At 34.2% G+C, this 19138-nt stretch overlaps 1 protein-coding gene across 6 annotated transcripts in view; it reads right to left on the reverse strand.

The window, feature by feature from the left end:
- Positions 1–1345: 1345 nt before the first annotated feature.
- Positions 1346–19138, reverse strand: part of ALG5 (ALG5 dolichyl-phosphate beta-glucosyltransferase) — a 41373-nt gene continuing 23580 nt past the window's right edge. For all 6 annotated transcript variants that reach the window (XM_081310288.1, XM_081310287.1, XM_081310291.1 and 3 more), the window contains 4 exons: positions 13313–13372; positions 9129–9280; positions 4351–4436; positions 1346–1547 (listed from right to left, as the gene is read on the reverse strand). In XM_081310288.1, the coding sequence (XP_081166414.1) occupies positions 1432–1547; positions 4351–4436; positions 9129–9280; positions 13313–13372 (414 nt within the window). In that variant the 3' untranslated portion in view covers positions 1346–1431. The remainder of the gene's footprint in view (positions 1548–4350; positions 4437–9128; positions 9281–13312; positions 13373–19138) is intronic.

The raw sequence follows: 19138 nt of genomic DNA on the forward strand, positions 1-19138 counted from the left end.
ATTCTGCAACTTCATACATATATAATCCCTGATTTTCATATCCTCTGAAACTGAAGTTATAACATAATCATTAACAAATGTAGGTTCTGGATCCAGACTATTTGTGTTAGAACTATGACTCCACTATGACCTTGGGCAAATACTTGCTTATGCCTTTTTCTTCTGTTAAGATGAGTCATTATATACCAAGTGTTTAGAACAGTGGCTGGCATACAGTCAGCACTCCTTAAATGTTAGGTATTATGTTAATCAGCTTTCTGCTGCTATAACAGATGCACGCAATAAATCACTTAAAAGGAAAAAAAAGGTTCATTTTGGCTGTTTCAGTCCATGGTTAGTTTGCCCTGTTGCTTTGGGGCCTGTGGCAGGACAGCACATTATGGCAGGAGTGCATGGTAGAGCAAATTGTTCACCTCATGGCAACTGGGAAGGGGAGAAACAGAGAGAAAAGGGGCCAAGGTTACAATATCCCCTTCAAGGCCATGACTTAACTTCCAAGGTACTTATCAGCCTTCCACTAAGCCCTATCTCCTAAAGGCTCCACAACCTCGAAGTAGCACTGAGAGCTGGGGACCAATCCCTCAATACTTGGGTCTTGGGGTACATTCCGAATCCAAACTATGGCATATAGTAGTAATTATTATTATTACTATTATCATCTTATTTCTCTAGGATGTCAGAAATAATCTAATTCTGATTTTTGTGAGGTTCATTATTTTATAATTGCTACTAGGCCTTATAATATCTCAATGACACAGGCTTCTGGCATTAAGTAAATATATTTATTAATATTTTAAAATCTTTATCTTTTCAATCAGAATTTCTACATCACATGAAATCGAGAGGGAAGAGTGTAGAAGGTGAGACAGTGAGTACAATACATGTAAATAAAATTGGGAGGAAGAGAACTAAGACTGTCTTAGGATGTGGCTACTTTCCCAAGTGGTAATTGAGTCTATTTTCTTACCTTTAACATAATTAATTCTCTAGAGTTTTCACGGGCTGAAATATGGGCTTCTCTGATATGCTTAAGTTTGTGTAAATTTAGACTCATATACTAACTTCATGTTTAAATGACCGAAAACTGTTACATGAATGTGATTTATATTTAAGTTCATGAGAATTATGTAGGCACATCAGAGTAAGAATCATTGCTTCTGTCTTCTTAAAATTACATTTCTCAAAATTATAATGACTAGTAGCCTACATTTAAAAAAATGCTAGAGGAAAAGAAAATCTGACTTTTGATTCAAACCTTTTTTTTTTTTAAATTTCTGTCCCAAAGTATAAAATTTTTTTTAATGTATGATAGTTCTTTAAAATTACCCAAAGCCATACAATTACAACAGGTCTATCCCAGCTTTATTTAAAATTTAATTTCAATTGAAATAATGTGACACTGATACATAAGAATCAAAGATCTCAAACAATCTAATTCACTTTCCTAGTTTGCTCAAGCCTCCAGGCACCAGTCAAATATCGAAGTCGTATAAAAAGTAGGTCCTTGCCCATTTGCAGCCAGCTCCAAAATGGAACTAATTTAGAACCTGCAATTTAAACAAATTAAAATAAATAAGCTTAAACTTAGGGGATAATGTCAGTTTAAAACCGCATCCTAGAAGTCAGTCTACATGATTGTTGTGAGCTTTTAATACTTTATTTAAATCATGACCCAAAATTTTTTGAACTTCAATAGGAAAGGAGGGACTGTGTCTGAAAAGGGTTCCGGCAACACCTAGTATAAAAACTGATCACTGAAAGCTCGTTAATGAAAAACAATAATTCTATACAGAACAACAGAATATAAAGCATAATGGATGAATATAATTATCTCTATACATGACCCAACTTTTTCTTCTTTTGGAACTAGGGATTGAAAACAGGGTTTTGTACCTGCTTGGCAAGTGCTCTATCACTGAGCTACATCCTCAGTCCTATCATCCAGTCTAAATGGTGAAAAATAACAGCCTGTGACTGGATTCAAATAATTTAGTCCAGACTTCGTGGTCTCAGGCTACTCAGGAATACCAGCCTAATTCCGGGTCTGATCCATTTTCCACAGTGGATTCTTACAAGCCTTACTTGTATTATACCTTCAGGTAAATGAGTATCTATTGAGAGGAAGGTTTAAGATTTCATTACTGTTAATTACCTTTTATTGCAACACCTCAAGAAAATCTTTTCACTACTCTGAATTTATATAACAGCTTTCTTCAGAAAACACTAACCAAAGGACTTTGTAGATATTGGTGTTATACTTTATTATTAAGCCTAGACCAGCACAGAGAAGTTAGCAGAGTTGACCTGCTTCCCAGTCTTCTGAGTCTAGGCTAATAATGGTGGAGATGGTAAAATTTCTGTAAACTTTGTTTGACTCAGCAAGACACCAAGAGGTTTGAATCCTTCTAAACTACATGATTTGTATAATCTCATGACTGGTCCTTAACCTTTTTTGTTGTTGTTGTTCTAAACTGAGGTTACAGAGCAATAATGGCAATAAAATAATGGCTTACTATAACAATGACTCTCAAAGAGAAGACCATGTGTGCTCAGGAAAAAGGTGGACTTTTTTAAAAAAAAGTCTCCAGCTGATGGACAGGATGTGGGAAAAACGGAACACTTTACATTGTTAGTGAGGTTATAAATTAGTGCAACTACTATGAAAATTAGTACACAGGCTCCTCAAGATTAGGCATGGAACCACCATATGGCCCAGCTGTACTGTAACTCATCAGTATTTAGCCTACAGAATTAAATCATACTTTAATGATATTTGCATACCCATGTTTATAGCAGCACAAATCCCAATAGACAAACTATGGAACCAGCCTAGGTGTCCATCAGCAGATGAATGGACAAAGAAAACATGGTATACATTTACACCACATTTTAGTAGGTACATTTTATATTTATATATAAAATACAAAGTTTCACTCAGCCATAAAAAAGAATGAAATTATGTAATTTTCAGGAAAATGGATTGAACTGGAGAGTATAATGTTAAATGAAATAAGTCAAATGCAGAAAGTCAAGGATTATGTTTTCTCTCATATGTGGAAGTCAGGGAAAAAATAATGTGTAGGGAGCTCATAAAAACAGAAGGAAGACCAGTAGAGAAAAGGGACCAGGAGGAGGGAGATGAGGAGGAAAAAGGGAGTTATTAACGAATGATCCTGACCAAATTATATTGCTATGTGTATGCATGTATAAATATGTAACAACGAATGCCACTATTATATATATTTATAATACATCAATAAAATATATGAAAAAAAAAGACTTCAGCTGGTAATAGTAATTGTTCCCCTACCATGAAATAATTTATGTTCATTCTAAGGCAAGCAAGGTAGAAAACTAGAATATATTTTAAATTCTATATACCAAATCAAGGTTTTTAAAATAGTAATTGTTAAATTTATGATAAATTTCAAATTATTATAGATTTTATAGCTCTTTACATTTTTGGAATATGTACAGGAATAGCAAATAGTTAAAAATGGCTCTGATGGACTGTGGACGCTTGGAGTAAAACACTTATTATTATTATTTCTTATTTGGTTTGTAGGTATTCTATATCCATGGAGTGAGAAAATAATGTAAAACTAAAAAATGGTGATGCTTATGATAAAAGTTTATTTCAAAAGAATATATATATATATATATATATATATATATATATAGACTATTAGCTTTTTTTTTTTTTAAGGAGAGAAAGAGAGAGAGAGAGAGAGAGAATGAATGAATGAATGAATGCATATGAATCTTTTTTGTAGATGGACACAACACAATGCCTTTATTTTTATGTGGTGCTGAGAATAGAACTCGGGTCCCCCCCTGTGCTAGGCGAGCGCTCTACCGCTGAGCCACAATCCCAACCCTCAGCCTTACTTCTAATGTCACATTACTATGACCTTGTCTACTGGAGGGTTTTTTTTTTTGTTTGTTTGTTTTTAAATATTTTTAGTTATAGGTGGACACAATATCTTTATTTTATTTTTATGTGGTGCTGAGGATGGAACCCAGTGCCTCATGCATGCGAAGTTAGTACTCTCCCTCTGAGCCACAATCCCAGCCCTACTGGAGGTTTTATTAAACTTTCTTCACCAGGGTAAGAACCTTGCTGAAGACCACAAGAAGATACTGAAAACATACAGAAGGAACAAGCCTGAAGGAGGGGATGAGCGAGCAACACTCTCATGGAACTGCCTCTCTGACAGCTGAGAAGTCCCTGATTTGAGAAGAGGGGAGAACCTTAAAACCAGCTGAACTTGTACAGCTGGTCAGTTGTACTATTTGATGTCTCCTTTCATCTGACAAAGCTCAGCAGCTGCAAATAAACAATAAACTCACCTTCAATTTCAGTCCAGTTGACAGCAATTTCTGCTATTGGAATTTTAAAGAACTGTGCTATGTAGAGAAGTTCTACATCAAATGCCCTGAAATAGAAAATATATCGACAAAGATGAGTAATTTAATCTCTACCTTGGCAGGTTCTGAAGAAGCTTACAAGGCAGATATAAAGCTTACATTGTAAAACAGATCAGATTCACAGAAGGTCAAAAATTGAACACTGAGTGTTTCAGAAGCTTCAAAGCAAACAAGAGATTTAATGTCATTACTTAACAGTGAAATAAAAAAATGCTGTACCTCTATCACAACTCAGAAACAATCAGAAGTGAAAATGGCCATGTGGGCTCCAAGTGTGTGGCTAACTCAATATGAAAACTACCTTTTAAAAGAGTTTTTCTTATACAAATAAAATATTTAATTAAGATGATAAAAAGTGGATTGTGTCTTTAAAAGGACTATGTAAAACTTTTGTTAACCTGTTACCAAAATTATGGTACTTATGAAAGAAGGAAATAGTTTCAATATTAAGTCTGGTGCTTAAACCTTAACTTTCTAAAGCTAGTGGACTCAGTTCTAATGATATTCAATAATCTGAATAACATTATTAAATATTTTTCTAATGGTAGTATATTAAAGATACAAAACAACACAAAAAATGAAGAATGAAAAGTAGATGGGGAAATAAGCATTGATGAGTTGAAATCATGTTGTATTTAAAAAAAAAAAAAAAAAACAAAATCCTAGACTGAAATGTTTTTTAAAACCTATCTTTTCCCTCTTTAAACAATTTAGAATGTGAATAAAGTGAATATATTCATGACAAAAAACAAAACCAAAAATTACAGTTCACATTACTATGTTACATGTGACCCAAATTTTAACTAAAATACCATGCACTTCTGGACAGAGCCTTGTACTACCAGAAGCAATGTAAGATTATTCTCCATCAAAGACATCTTAATTTGTTTTTGCAAATGTGGATTTGGCAGAACTACCATGTTTCTTTTTGTTACTTGGCTTCTGGTATACCTGTTACCTCACTAACAGATACATCTTAAAGAAGTAAGAGTATACTGAGACCCTGTTAAACACTGCAGATCCTGAAATGTCACTAAGTTAAAGCAAGAAGAATGGAAGAAACACACATGATAGTAAAAAAGTTTGGAAGTTGTAAAACAGCTGGACAGGTTATGTGGTAACTAGGGAAATGGATAATAGCAGTGGAGACGTCTAGAAGCAGGCTAATGCGTACCAGAACCCTCCCTCTCCCTAGGCTCAGGGATCAGAGGCCTTAAATATGTCTGGGGGAGGGGATATAGGCACAGTTGCAACAGGACTCTCTCTCTCCCCATTCATTCTTTCCCCTACTTGGTTCTATGAATACTGACAGCCTGATTCATGGCTCCTAGGCAGGAGACTGAAGGATCCCACTTTAGGGAAAAGGGCCCAGTCCAAAGGATAGTAACAGGTGGGACTTTCATGTGGCTCTACTAGTTTAACTTGTAGTGAAATCTATCAGTGAATTAGGGGCTCTGCATATGTGCACAGATACCTATGAAAGTTTTACTATCATAATAAAGGCATTAGAGGAAAGATTTTAATGATAAATGAGGAAATGAAAAAAAAAGTGAAGGCAAGAGAACAATGCAGCAAACAAAACATTGAAGTTTTAAATAAGACATTCAGTAAGCTAGAGAAGATACTGTAGTCATAAAACAAGAATAGATGTTTTAGGGCTGGGGATGCAACACAAGACTCTGGGTTCAATCCCTAGTACTGTAAAAAAAAAATTAAAGCAGAAACAGTTATTCAAAAGGAGAGCTGGATAATAAAATTGTTAGAATCTCCTCAAAAGAACTAAAATATAAAAGGGAAAAGATGAAATTACAGGATCAGCAAAGATGTTCTACTATAAGAGATGATAGAGAAAACAAAGAGAAGAGACTGTCAAAGCAATGATTGATGAAGAATGTTTTTTTCATGTTCATGAACATGCCTCTTTCCATAAGCAGTGCTGGGAAAACTGGATATCCATATGCAGAACGTTTAAATGTAGAGGTGTTTAAATAACAAGCACTGACAAACTACTAACTTTGGGGAAGAGTATGCTGCTAAGTAAGTTGATAAAATATTTTGGTGGTTCTCCTTTACAGATGCAAAATAAACATAGCTAGACCATAAAGAAAAATGTGAGTCTAAAATTTTCAGTGGGGTCAATACAATGTTAATGAAATCCAAAACAAATAATTAAGAAGGCATGCACATAAACATAACTTTCAAAAGGAAAAAAATCCAATACTGGTTTTTCAACTTACAAAAAACAAAAACAAAACCCCAGAAACTTGCTGTCCAGTAGAGTGTCCAGTAGTTATACGAAACTACAGAGTACCTGAAATGTGGCTGGTCTGATCTGAGATTGCTATAAGTTTGAAGATACAGTACATAAGGGAATAAAAGATACCTCAACATTTTTTTTTCACAATGATTGCATGCTGAAATGACAATATTTTGGATATATCATGTTAAAATATATTATTAAAACTTACTTCATATGTTTCTTTTTACTTTTAATGTGGCTACAGGACTATACTTTTAATATATTTTAATATATTGCTTGCATCTGTATCTCATGTATTTCTATTAGATAATGCCGCCTAGAATAATCCTGACAGGAAACTTCATGATTTTTAGGTAATCAACTCTAATCTTTTATATTTCAAGAAAACTAAAAGACCCTCAACAGTGAAAAACAGGGTCCTTCATTTCTAAATCCTTTCTTTCAACTACAAGGAACCAAGTTCTTTGACCCTAATTCTGCACTTGGCAGCTGTCTAGTGCAGATGGAGGACATTACTCCAGAATTGCTTCTTAAGTTAGACTTTCAGATTATGGAGTCCCATCAACTATCAGTTTAATTTATACTTTCAATATAATAAAAAACATTGAATTTGAAGATCAAATTTATATTACTTAAAATTTTTTAATCTAGGAAAAAGATTTTAAAACATGTCTAAATAATTTTAATTCTAAAACTAATTTCTTTAAAATAATTATTTGGGGATTACAAGACTGGCAGTAGGATTGCAAGTTTAAGGTCTGCCTCAGGAACTTAGTGAGATCCTAGGCAACTCAGTGAAATACTATCTCAAAAATTAAAAAAAGGACTGGGGATGTAACTCAGTGGTAAAGTGCTCCCAAGTTTGATCCCCAGTACAAAAATAAACAAACAAATAAATAAATAAATAAAAATACTTTTGGGGGGATTATATGACATATGTCTTTGGAAACATAGAAAACGGGTAGAGACTATAAAAATGGACATATACTGGAATAATTATAAAGATACCCACCAGAACTCATGACAAAATCACTAATTTTTCAAACAATATTTACTGGGCACCTATTATGTACTAGACACTCTTTCAATGGTGGAATAAACTAGTAAGCAAGATAAAATGGGATTTTTGGTGTTGTGGAGCTCATGCTTTAACAGAGAAAAAGAAGCATTAAGAAAGAACTATAGATGTAATGGGTGACAGGAACAGAGTTCATGGTGTAGCAATAATATATTATTGGGAAATCTGAGCTAGTGTGGAGAGTGAGGGCAGGCTGCCTGCGGAGGATGTGGAGGACAAGTTGAGAAAGAAGGCATGTGTGCATGGAGACACAGGTGGGGTCAGACTGCAGCACCTCCACAGCCATGGGAAGCCATTGGAAGATTTTAAACAAAAGAGATGCATGATCACCTTTTAAGTTCTGAAAAGGCCCGTTTGGCTGCGACCTAGTCGTCTGGGAAACGATGGTGTCCTGGATGGTGGTGGTGAAGATGGAGAGAAAGAGAGGGACATAAAAGGTAAAACCCAAAAGGTAAAACCAACATGCTTTGGTCATGTTGGTGGGATATATGCAGGGGCTGGGGGAAAGTCAGGACTGACACTAAGGTTTCTAGCTTCTGTATAATAGTGCCACTTACTGAATATGGGTTGAGAGCTGAGCGAGGTCTGGGGTAGATCTATCTGGAGGGAATAGTGTACTTCAAAAGAGGGAGCAGAAGTATCAAATGCCATTAATGGGTTAGGTACGAAAACATTTAACATGAACACTGGATTTAATGTCACTGAGGTAAGAGGGATAAGAAAAAAATCCATATTAAAGTGTGTTATTATTAGAGTGAGAAGGAAATGAGAAAATAGAGACAGTGAACTACAGACCAGTTTTTCAAGAAAAAGCTGGCTATGGAAGAAGAGTAGGGTGGTAGTGGTACGGAGCTAGAAGGGCATGAGTAAGGGGCTTTGGGAAAGATGTGATTGAGAGGAAAAGGCTGAATACACAAAAGAGAAAAGGAAATGAACAGGATTAGGTTTTGGAGAAGGTGGAAAAGGATGCAGAAGGTGAAGGACTGGCCTAGGAGAAAGACATTAGCTCCTGTAAAAGGAGGGGAAGAAGTGGAAATGGAGACTTTATTTTGCTCCGTATTTCTGTGTGTGTGTGTGTGTGTGTGTGTGTGTTTAATTCAAAGGAATAAAGAAAAGAAAGCTTAAAAAACAAGATGTTTTTAGGCTTCTCAGTTGATACTGTATAAAATTAAGGTGAACATATAACTAAAGCATATGTTGGGTTTGAGTAAAGGTATAAAGGCACAGATTAAGTTTATAAATGTAAACGCACATTTTGTTTAAATCTGGATGTTCATTATGAAAATACAGGACTTGCTTTTCTTATCTGGAATAATTGTTGGGTAATAAGATCTACCAGATACATTCTAGTTAAAAACCTACCATCGTTCAATGTGTAGAGATGAGAACGTCCGTGAAGCCGCTTCCCGAGTTAGTAATTTGAACCCACACTGTGTGTCCCTGATTCCTTTGACACAAAGGAACCATACCAGAAAGTGGAACCCATACATGAGAAGAGTGCGGAAGTAAGAACGCTGAAAACAAAGACAAAATAGAAATGACTTTTCCATTCATCTATAAAGTAGCAAACATCTGGCTGCACACAACTGCATTTTAATATTTCATTGACGGGGCAGGTCTTACATATGGACATCATTGTTCCATCAGCTTCACCAACAAAGTATATTAAAGGAACAGTCACAGATTCCCTGGAGACAGAGTCAGATGAGATAAATCACAGAACCTGTGGGAGGCCAGTGTTTCTACCTACCAGGAGAAACAGGTTTGGAGCTGTTACAAGTAAGGAGAACATCTCATCTACCTACATATTTTATGCCTCTTTGTCCCATACACATTTTGGTTTCAAAGCAGGCCCTAGAATGTAATGGAAAAACAAAACACTAAGATTTGAACCTTTGGTTTGATACCTAGCAAATGAGAATACTGACAGAAGTAGTACAGCAGAGTTATCACAGAGGTTACAAACTACAAAGGAGTTTGAAACAAAAATCCTGTCTCTCTAATTAGGTATGCCAGATGCCTAATCAGACTGTATTCTTTAATGCAGTCTGAATTCTTTAATACTCTGGATATAACCTTAAGTAGTTTTTAATCCATCTAAGGATTCATTATTGTTATCAGGGATTACTATTGGTAGTAACAGGAAATAATATTCCTTTACTCATTCAACACTGAAAATCTTAAAAATTAAGATTATGAATTATAACTGTATTTAAGACTCATTTAGATAAAAAAAAAGACAATTTCTTAAAGTGTTCTATAGTTAAGGTAATGGACCTAAGGAGTGATATATTACTATGTGCATAAACAAATTATTAAGGGTCTATGGGAAACACTATCTTATAAAATCGAGTTGCTTTCTCTTTTTTGCTTTTCATAATTATAATCTTCGGTATTACTCTTCATTCTCATGGCTTTTTCTATTATCATCAAAAAGAGTAGTAATATGACATAGTAGAAAAGGTAACACACTGGGCATACCTGTTTGAATTCTGGCTCTACTACTGATTAGCAGGGTGACCTTGAGCAGTTATTTCAACTCTCAGTTTCCTAAAATGGGCTGATGATGTATACCTCACAAAGTTATTATTAAGATTATGTTAAAGCTGTCAGCCAAGTGTTTGGCACACAAAGTCAATAATGGTTTTATAGAGGAAGAAAGCTTGAGGGCTTACCTTACTCTCCTGACTACAATTACCTTCAGGAAAGGAAGGGAGAATAAAATACTTATCTATAAGGTATGTAAAGCAAACTTAAGAAAATTATCTAGCACTTTTTATCACCTAGAATCATTATGTTTCGATGTAAATATGTCTTACCTCTCTAAGTAGATAGGGCAGAAACCTCATCTTAAAATGTTTTGGGAACCTCACAACAGCTTGCTCAGTGCATTCCATATAAAATACTTCCAATAAACACTGGTTGACTGATTAAACCTCCAAAAGAGCATTTATGCTTAGGAAAGGAACAAATAGAAATCAAAATAAAAATAAAAATTAAAGGTAGAAAAATAATAGCTACAAACTCTTCTTCCCAAATCATTTTAAATGTGATTTGGGTAAATTTATTCATTAACAAATAAAAATCCTTATATCTGCCTTTGTTTGGATGTTAATAACTTTTTGTTTTGTTTATTTAAAAGCAGACATATTGTGATGCACATCTTGTTTCTCGGAGGTGGACGACCTTCTCTGATCAAGGATAAATAATTCTATGAGAATAATCTGGACTTGGACAGAAGCCTACTGGGCAGCAGTTATAAATAGCACCTTCAGTGGACAACTGCTGCTCTCTAGTGAATGGGCCAGGTTATCCTTTCTTTCTATAGAGCAGTAACCAATTTTTTTGGGACCAAAACCACTAAATTGATCATTATGCTTTAAAGATGGAGAAATGAATGGATGGAGGGAAGATAAATTATGAATACCTAGATCCTGGGACAGATTCAAGAAGATTTATACCACAGCACAGTCTCATCTAAATACTATTTCTTGGAAAAATTCAAACTGTTTTCAACTACTGGAAGTTTTAAGTAAAAAGAATTTACATAATTAAAAACAGTACCAAAATAACAATTCCTTTCTACTTCCACCAACAATAATTTGTCTCTTGCTTCCTATGTCTCCAGCATGTTTTCCTTCACTAAGCAAGGTATCCCTTTTCCCCTCCCATTAATATAATTTTTTAAAAAAGAAAAAAAAATTATCACAAAACCATTAAATTAAGTCTATTTTCATTAATTGTTTGAAAAAACAAATTTTTATTTTTATAATTATACTGTATTTATATTCTTTTTTTCATACAAACTAATACTTTAGTAACATGCCATGTTATCATTTCCATTATCATCAGCATTTATTGCCTATATATTTCATGTAAGAGATACAACTGTGCTTTCTATTGTGGGAACTTAATGCTTTATAGTTTCTGTATTTTGTGGCTACAAATAATGTGTTGAACATCTTGGAAAACTTTCTCCTTTCTCTATCCTCTGTGCATCAGTAAACAAAGTTTAGCTATAAATCCTCTTTTAGTTTTAAATTTCTAGGAGTGTTATATTCTCTAAGTTTAAATGATTAAACTTTTTCAAACACCAGTGAGAATTTATAAGGTATACAGAATACTAGAGTAGATGCTGAGGGTGTTAAAATATTTATTTCCAAAAAAGCAGAGTCTAGGTTTCTATACTTATGCATAATCCTTAAGATGTTTGATTAAGATTTTAAAAAATATTAAAATTCCTTCATATCTTATTTGAATATCATTGAAAAGAGTCAACTTTTAATACCAATGGTTCTCCAAGTCCGAGGTGCATAAAGGTGATCTGTAAAACTGTTAAAAATGCAGACACCTAGTCCCAACCCAATAATCTGATTCAGTGTGACTGTCCTGGCCTATATGCATTAAGAAAATTTTCTCCAGATAATTTTTGTCATGCATTGATTAATACAGCTTTATTATCGAATCTACCAGACCATTATACTAGATTAACCACTGAAAATATAATGAACAATCATTGGGTTTGAAACATGAAACCTACAAACATGAAAAAAATGATTAAGAATTAAAAATTTTTATAGAATAATTCTGGTCTGGAATATAGCTCAGTGGTAACGTGCAAGGCCCTGGGTTCAATCCCTAGCACCACCCCCCCACCCTACTCCACACCAACAACAAAAATCAACTCTAAAAAACAAACAAAAATTTTGCATAGATTAATTCCTTAATAAGATATTTCCCTCTTCAAGTTGCTCTATCTTTTCTAGCATAATCTATAAAATAAAGAATTTAACATCTTCAATGATAAATCTTTTTAAAAAGGAGAGTCAGGAATTTGATAAATTTTAAGGCAAAGTGCTTTTCTAACAGAAACCAAGTTAAAATAAGAAAATATTTAAACTTTCAAAGAATCTCAAAATAGTTTGAGTATCCCTTATTCAAAAAGTTTAGGACCAGTTGTTTCATGTTTTTTTCCAGATTTTAGAATATTTGCACTTATATTGTGAGATATTTTCGGGGATGGGCTTGAGCCCCAACATGAAATTAATTTATGTTTCATACATACATTATATAATAGTCTAAAGGCAAATTTTACGTATAATTTTTAATAATTTTGTATATGAAACAAAGTTTTATCTGTGAAATTTTCCATCTATGGTACCATGCTAGTGTTCAAGGTTTTAGATTTTGGGTTTTCAGGTTAAGGATGCTCTACTTGTATTTCACTTAAGTATCAAATATGCTGATATAGGAAAACTAAAGGCAAGTTGACTGGTCCAAAAACACTTATGACTGAATGAGGATACTTTGTCTTAAAAAAAGAAAATCAAAAGAATTGTTTATCTCCTAAGTCAAAATGAAATCTATATCCTTCCTATATACTTAAAAAAAAATCAACTCAGAAATGTGCTAATGAAAATTTAAATGAGGTTGAAGGGAACCTCATTTTTAAGAGATTAAATATATGAGCCTATTTCTTGTTAAATTTACATGTTAAAAGGAGTTGGGGGATCTGCTATTCCATGCCAGTTACTGCAAACTCTCACCTGTGCAATTGATTCTTTTTCCAAATGAGCTCGAGATCCACATGCAATAGCCATTTGATCCTAAGGGAAAAAAGCAATGAAATAGTTTTTCACATTTTAAGTATTATTTCTAAATCTAAATCTTCAATGTAATATCTTATTTTTAGCAACATTAAAAAAAAAAATAACCTTAAACATTTTTAAAAGTTTACTGAGGAGGTCAAAATATGCATAGCTTTGAATAGTCTAATAATACTTGGTAAGAGGACACTGAATTTAATTTGAATAGGGCTAAATAAAGGAGAAAGCACTAGTTTAAAATGTGTATCTTTAAATGATATTTTTTCCTGAATAAAAATATCAATATCATTGGAGAGAAAAAAATGAATGGTATTAGAAAGAAAAGAATCACCTACAAATGTTATATACACTGCAAATCCAAGATTAATAATTTAAAAACTACTACGAACATAATTAAAGAATGAGTGGGCATAAAATGAATATATGTATAGTACTTTAGCCTTCATTTGTACAAATAATACTCGGAAGATAGAGTGGAAGTATACCATCAACAAAAGAGAAAATTCAGAAATAAACTTTATAAGAAATGTGGCAACAAATAAATATATAAATAATACCATAGGAAACAAAAGAAACCAAAATTCAAGAAATACTAGGATCCTGGATAAGAAGATATGACAGCAATAAAAAGTTACTGCTTGTTAATCTGTGAACTTAAGGCTATGCCAATAAATATACTAAAATAAATTTCATTGAACTAGAAAAACAGATTTTAGGGTTACTATTGAAAAATAAAGAACCAAGGAGAGATAAAGATGTTGGATTAGAGGAATGGTAGTGTACTTTCTAGTTGTTTTATCCTCAGGATTCAAGCAGCAGAAGTACTGCTTCTTTGTGAGGTAGGTGACAGTGAATTCACTGAAATTCAATACTGGTAAGAGAATTATAGAGATTCAGAAATTCGGGTGCTTTGAACAGAGGACAAAAGCACAACAGAACCAAGCCAGAGATGGCAGCAGTGCCAAGTCACCACAGATGGGAGGGGTAACACAGAGAGAGAAATGTAGGAGACAAATTTGGCATGGGAAAACCTGTAGAACAGAAGAGCAGTCTGAACTTAGCTAAGCCAGAAGCTGAATAGCTATCTCGTATTCGAAAAGTGCTCCATGTTTCTCAAAAGGCAAGTGGAGAGCTGAGGCACATGGCCATCTTAAAGAGCCCCTTTTGTAGCTTGCTGCTGCAGGATCCTGGGAGATCATAGTAAAACTGCATACTCTCCAGTTAGTGCCTACATGTGGCCTAGGGTGTACCTAGAGAGTGGGATTGAAACAGACACAGAGAAGATTATTCCCAGGGGGATTCACATTAATGTAGCTGGCTTTTCCTTTGAATCTGGTGGCTTATATGACCAGCTAAAGAGGGTCCAGACACAGGGGGCTGAGAATTTTTTTGAGGGAAAGGTCATATTTATGGGTGGTGGAATGTGTGAGACCTATCAAGAGTTGGTTACCCCACCCTACCAGTGGAGTTCTCAGGAGGTCCATGAGTTAAAGATACTCAGCAGAGATTGGCATCTGCCTGGCCCTAGGGGGTGTACTGGTCTAATCTTTTTAGAGTAGACATCACCCAATAAGGTCCAAAGGCCTGATCATAGTTAAACCTCAGAAATTCTGATTTAGAATTCTGCATCAGCCCTACCATGGATGTGGACAAGAACCACCTAGAGGGGAAGTTGATTTGGGTTCACAGTTTTAGAGGCAGGAGGATTGCAAGTTCAAAGGTGGGCAATTCTACTGCTCTGGGACCAAGGGGAGGCAGCAATCATGGTGGAAGGGCCAATGGGAGGAAAGTCACTCAGTTCATGAGGGGTCAGGCAGGAGGGAAGAAGTTGAAAGGCAGATGCATTCTTCTAAGACATGCTCCCTGTGACCCATCTTCTCTAAGTCACACCCCACCTACCTATAGTTATATCCAGTCAGTCCCAAATTAGGATGGGCTGATTAGGTTACATCTCTCATGTCCAATCATTTCATCAATTCACCTCAGAACATTCTTGCATTGTCTCACACATGAACTTTAGGGGGACATCTCATATCCAAACCATAATACCATCAGATACATAGTTTTCAAGTTTGCCCAATGATCACACAATTATTTTCAGTTTCTTTGACTCAAGAGCAAAAGAAAAGCTATGCAAATTGGTTAATACATCTTCTATCAATGAACTTCCCTATCTCTTTAAAATTGTTTTTCTAACCATTTGTTGAAGGAATCAATAATTTGTCCTTTCCTAGGTTTTGGAGTTTGTTACTTCCATATGGTGAAATTTAACACAGCAGTTTAAATGCACAGTTAAATGTAGAGGCTTGATAAGATTCAGGTTTAATTATTTTTAGGAATTTGCTAAAACTAGGCATGTTGGTGCACACCTGTAATCCCAGCAATTCTAGAGGCTGAAGCAGAAGGATTTCATGTTCAAGACCAGCCTCAGCAATTTAGCAAAGCCATAAACAACATAGTGAAACCCTGTCTCAAAAATAAAAAGGGCTGGGGATGTGGCTTAGCAGGGTAAAGCACTGCTGGGTTCAATCCTCAGTATCAAACAACAAAAAACAAACAAAACCCCCCAAACTTGTCATAATATCGATGCATAGTAGTCTTTACTTTTTATGCCAATTGAAAGGTCAAGATATTATTTCATTGGACAGATTTATCATAATTTCATTCTCTGCCTATTCATTGGACATTTCTAATTTCTAATTATAAAGGTAACTGAAAGAACATTTTCCAATATAAAACTACCTGTATTTTGGATTTCTGAATTTTGGGGGAAAAAAATAAACAGAAATAGAATACGAAGTTCAAATTCTTAAGTTCAAATCTAAGTACTAAGTTAAAAGTTAAATGATTTTTTTTTTTTAATGCACATGGGTCAAATTTTTCTTTAAAAGAGTCTTTGCATTCCCACTAATTGGACATGATATTGACTATTTCATCACATCCTTGCCGGACATAGTAATCCCCCCTGTTATCCCAGTGGCTCCAGAAGACTCGAGGCAGGAGGATCGAGAGTTGAAAACCAGCCTCAGCAACTTAGCAACTCAGTGAGACCCTATCTCTAAAGAAAATACAAAATAGGGCTGGGGATGTGGCTCAGTGGTCGAGTGCCCTTGAATTCAATCCCTGGGACCCAACCCTCAACAAAAAAAAAAAAAAAAAAAAAAGCTGGGGATATGGCACAGGAATTAGGTGCCCCTGGGTTCAACTCCCTTCTGTCCCCAAAAAACAACAAAACTTTTGGAAAGTCTTACAATTTCTCTTGAGAATTATAAGTTATATTCTTTGCCTATTATTTTTAGTAGTAATGATAATTTATCCCCTTCTTTCTTTGGTATTATAGTTTGGATGTAAGTGTCCACAAAAGCTCATGTGTGAGACAATGCAAGAGGAGAAATGAATGGGTTATCTAAACCTTAATCTAATCAGTAAATTAATCTCTAGTAGGGTAACTTATATTGTAACTGAAAGCAGGTAGGGTGTGGCTGGAGGATGTAAGTCATGGCGGGTATGTGGCTTTGGGCTATATATTTAGTATCTGGCAAGTGGAGTTTCTGCTTTCTGATCATCATGTGAGCCACTTCCCTCCACCATACTCTTCTGTGATGATCTTCTGCCTCACCTGGAGCTGGGAGGAATGGAGCCAGCTGCCTTTGAACTAAGACCCCTGAAACCAGGATCCCCCAAATAAACTTTCCTCCTCTACATTGTACTGGTTGGGTCTTTTAGTCACAGCAGTGACAAAGCTGACTAAAACATCTGGCTAAGGTACTTTGTACAGAAAAGGAGAGAATAGTTTTCTTAAAGAAAAACCATGTTAAAATAGTTCAAACAGAATATGGAAAATAAGCTTTAATTTTGAACCCAAAAAGAACAGTAACATTTTTTACAAGAGATAAAAATGAATTTTGACTTAAAATGTAAATCACACTAAAAACAGTTTCAAAGCAAAACCTTTCATTTAAAATCTCATTTATTCTTCCAGCATAATTCCCTAAAAGCTTTTAAGAGAATTTTGTATATATGAAGAATTCTGAAGCAAGTACTGAATCCCTGAGACGGATCTCACTATCATTGGAATTAATCTAAATGGCTTTTCAAAAAGTTGGCTATTTTTCAGGAATGAAAGATATTTGTATTTTAAAAATTTCCCACATTAGAAAATGTATACAGCATCAAGTCTCTTTCTTTTAAGCTTCATTTAGAACATACCTGAATTTCTTATGATTTTTCAAAATAAACATTTATACTACTATGAAAGTCAGCTTTTAAAAGTGATAAAAAGTAGTACTATTATATTCTAGAAGGAAAAGATTTAATCAGAATCTCTAAGGCAGGAGAATTGTAAGTTCAAAGCCAGCCTCAGTAGAGGCCCTAAGCAACCTGTCTCAAAATAAAAAATAAAAAGTGCTGGGGATGTGGCTTAATGGTTAAGCATACTTCTGGTTCAATTCTTGGTACCAAAAACAAAACAAAACAACAACAATAACAAACTCTTTTCTAGCACTTTTGCCATTAAATATATTTTTATAAGTCACTACAGAGAAGGAATAGACTAGAAATAGATAAATTCAATTTGTGTTAACAATCATAAACAGTAACACTAGAATTAGCTCTGATGGAAAAAAATCAAGCACAAAGACTAATATTAATCATCAGAGGTACTAGTAGTCAGGCACAGTGGCACATGCCTGTAATCCTAGCCATTCAGAAGGCTGAGGCAGGAGGATCACAAGTTTGAAGCTGGCCTCAGCAACTCTGTGAGACCTTTCTTAAAATAAAAAAGGGCTGTGGATATAGCTCAGTGGTAAAGTGCTCCTGGGTTTAATCTGCAGTATCAAAAAATTTTTAAAAGAGAGGCACTATTATAAAGTGCTGAACACAAACTAAACATTTTGCTTCAATCATGACCTCAGGATTAGGAAGTTGGGCTCATTATTCATACATCATAAAACAGGTAGGTGAGGTACATAGATTAACTCGTTCAAGATCACATCAAATTTGAACATAGGTCTGTTTTGAATTCCACATCCAAAGTAAAGAAACACACTGAAATGGAAACAGAAACTGGCATAGGCATTCCAAAAGATAAAGCGGCTGCAAATGAGGTAGAGATATTGAAACAAAGCTGAATCAATTTTAGGAATTAATAACAGGAAAATCAGGTATTAAAATTAATCATTCTTATCCAATATGGGCAGAAACAGAAAAGCTAGTATTGAAAGTGAAGTACTGAGTTAAAGAGTAAAGGTTTGATTACAAAAGCTCTGTCCCCTGAGCATTTTTCTCAAAAGCAATATAAGTTCATTGTTAAAAACAAATAATAAATTAATCTAAAGAAAAATAATTAGATATCTGTAATTCCACCATTCAGATAACTAATGCTAGTAGATTATTATGCATATAAGTATTATATAATACATAAATATATTAACATGATTTCATATAAATATTATACAGCATATACATATATCAGTTTATATACATTACATATATTATAAATACTGCAATATGTTAACATTGATTATCTCTGAATAGCCAGTTAAGATTATTACATGTCTTTCTATGTATCTCCAGGTATTTAAAATTTGCATTTTTACTTAATTATATATAATGTACAGGTATCCTATAACAGTAAATCTAGCCCGTGTAAATTAATAGATATTTTATTTTTAAATTTTCACTCTTATTAAGATTTACTACTATATTTAAAAAAATAAGCAAAAATTTACTTTTATACACATTTTAAATTATTTCCTTACAATAAAT

The sequence above is a fragment of the Spermophilus citellus genome (genome assembly GCF_964194105.1).
Source record: "Spermophilus citellus genome assembly, chromosome: 1".
Taxonomy (NCBI): Eukaryota; Metazoa; Chordata; class Mammalia; order Rodentia; family Sciuridae; genus Spermophilus; species Spermophilus citellus.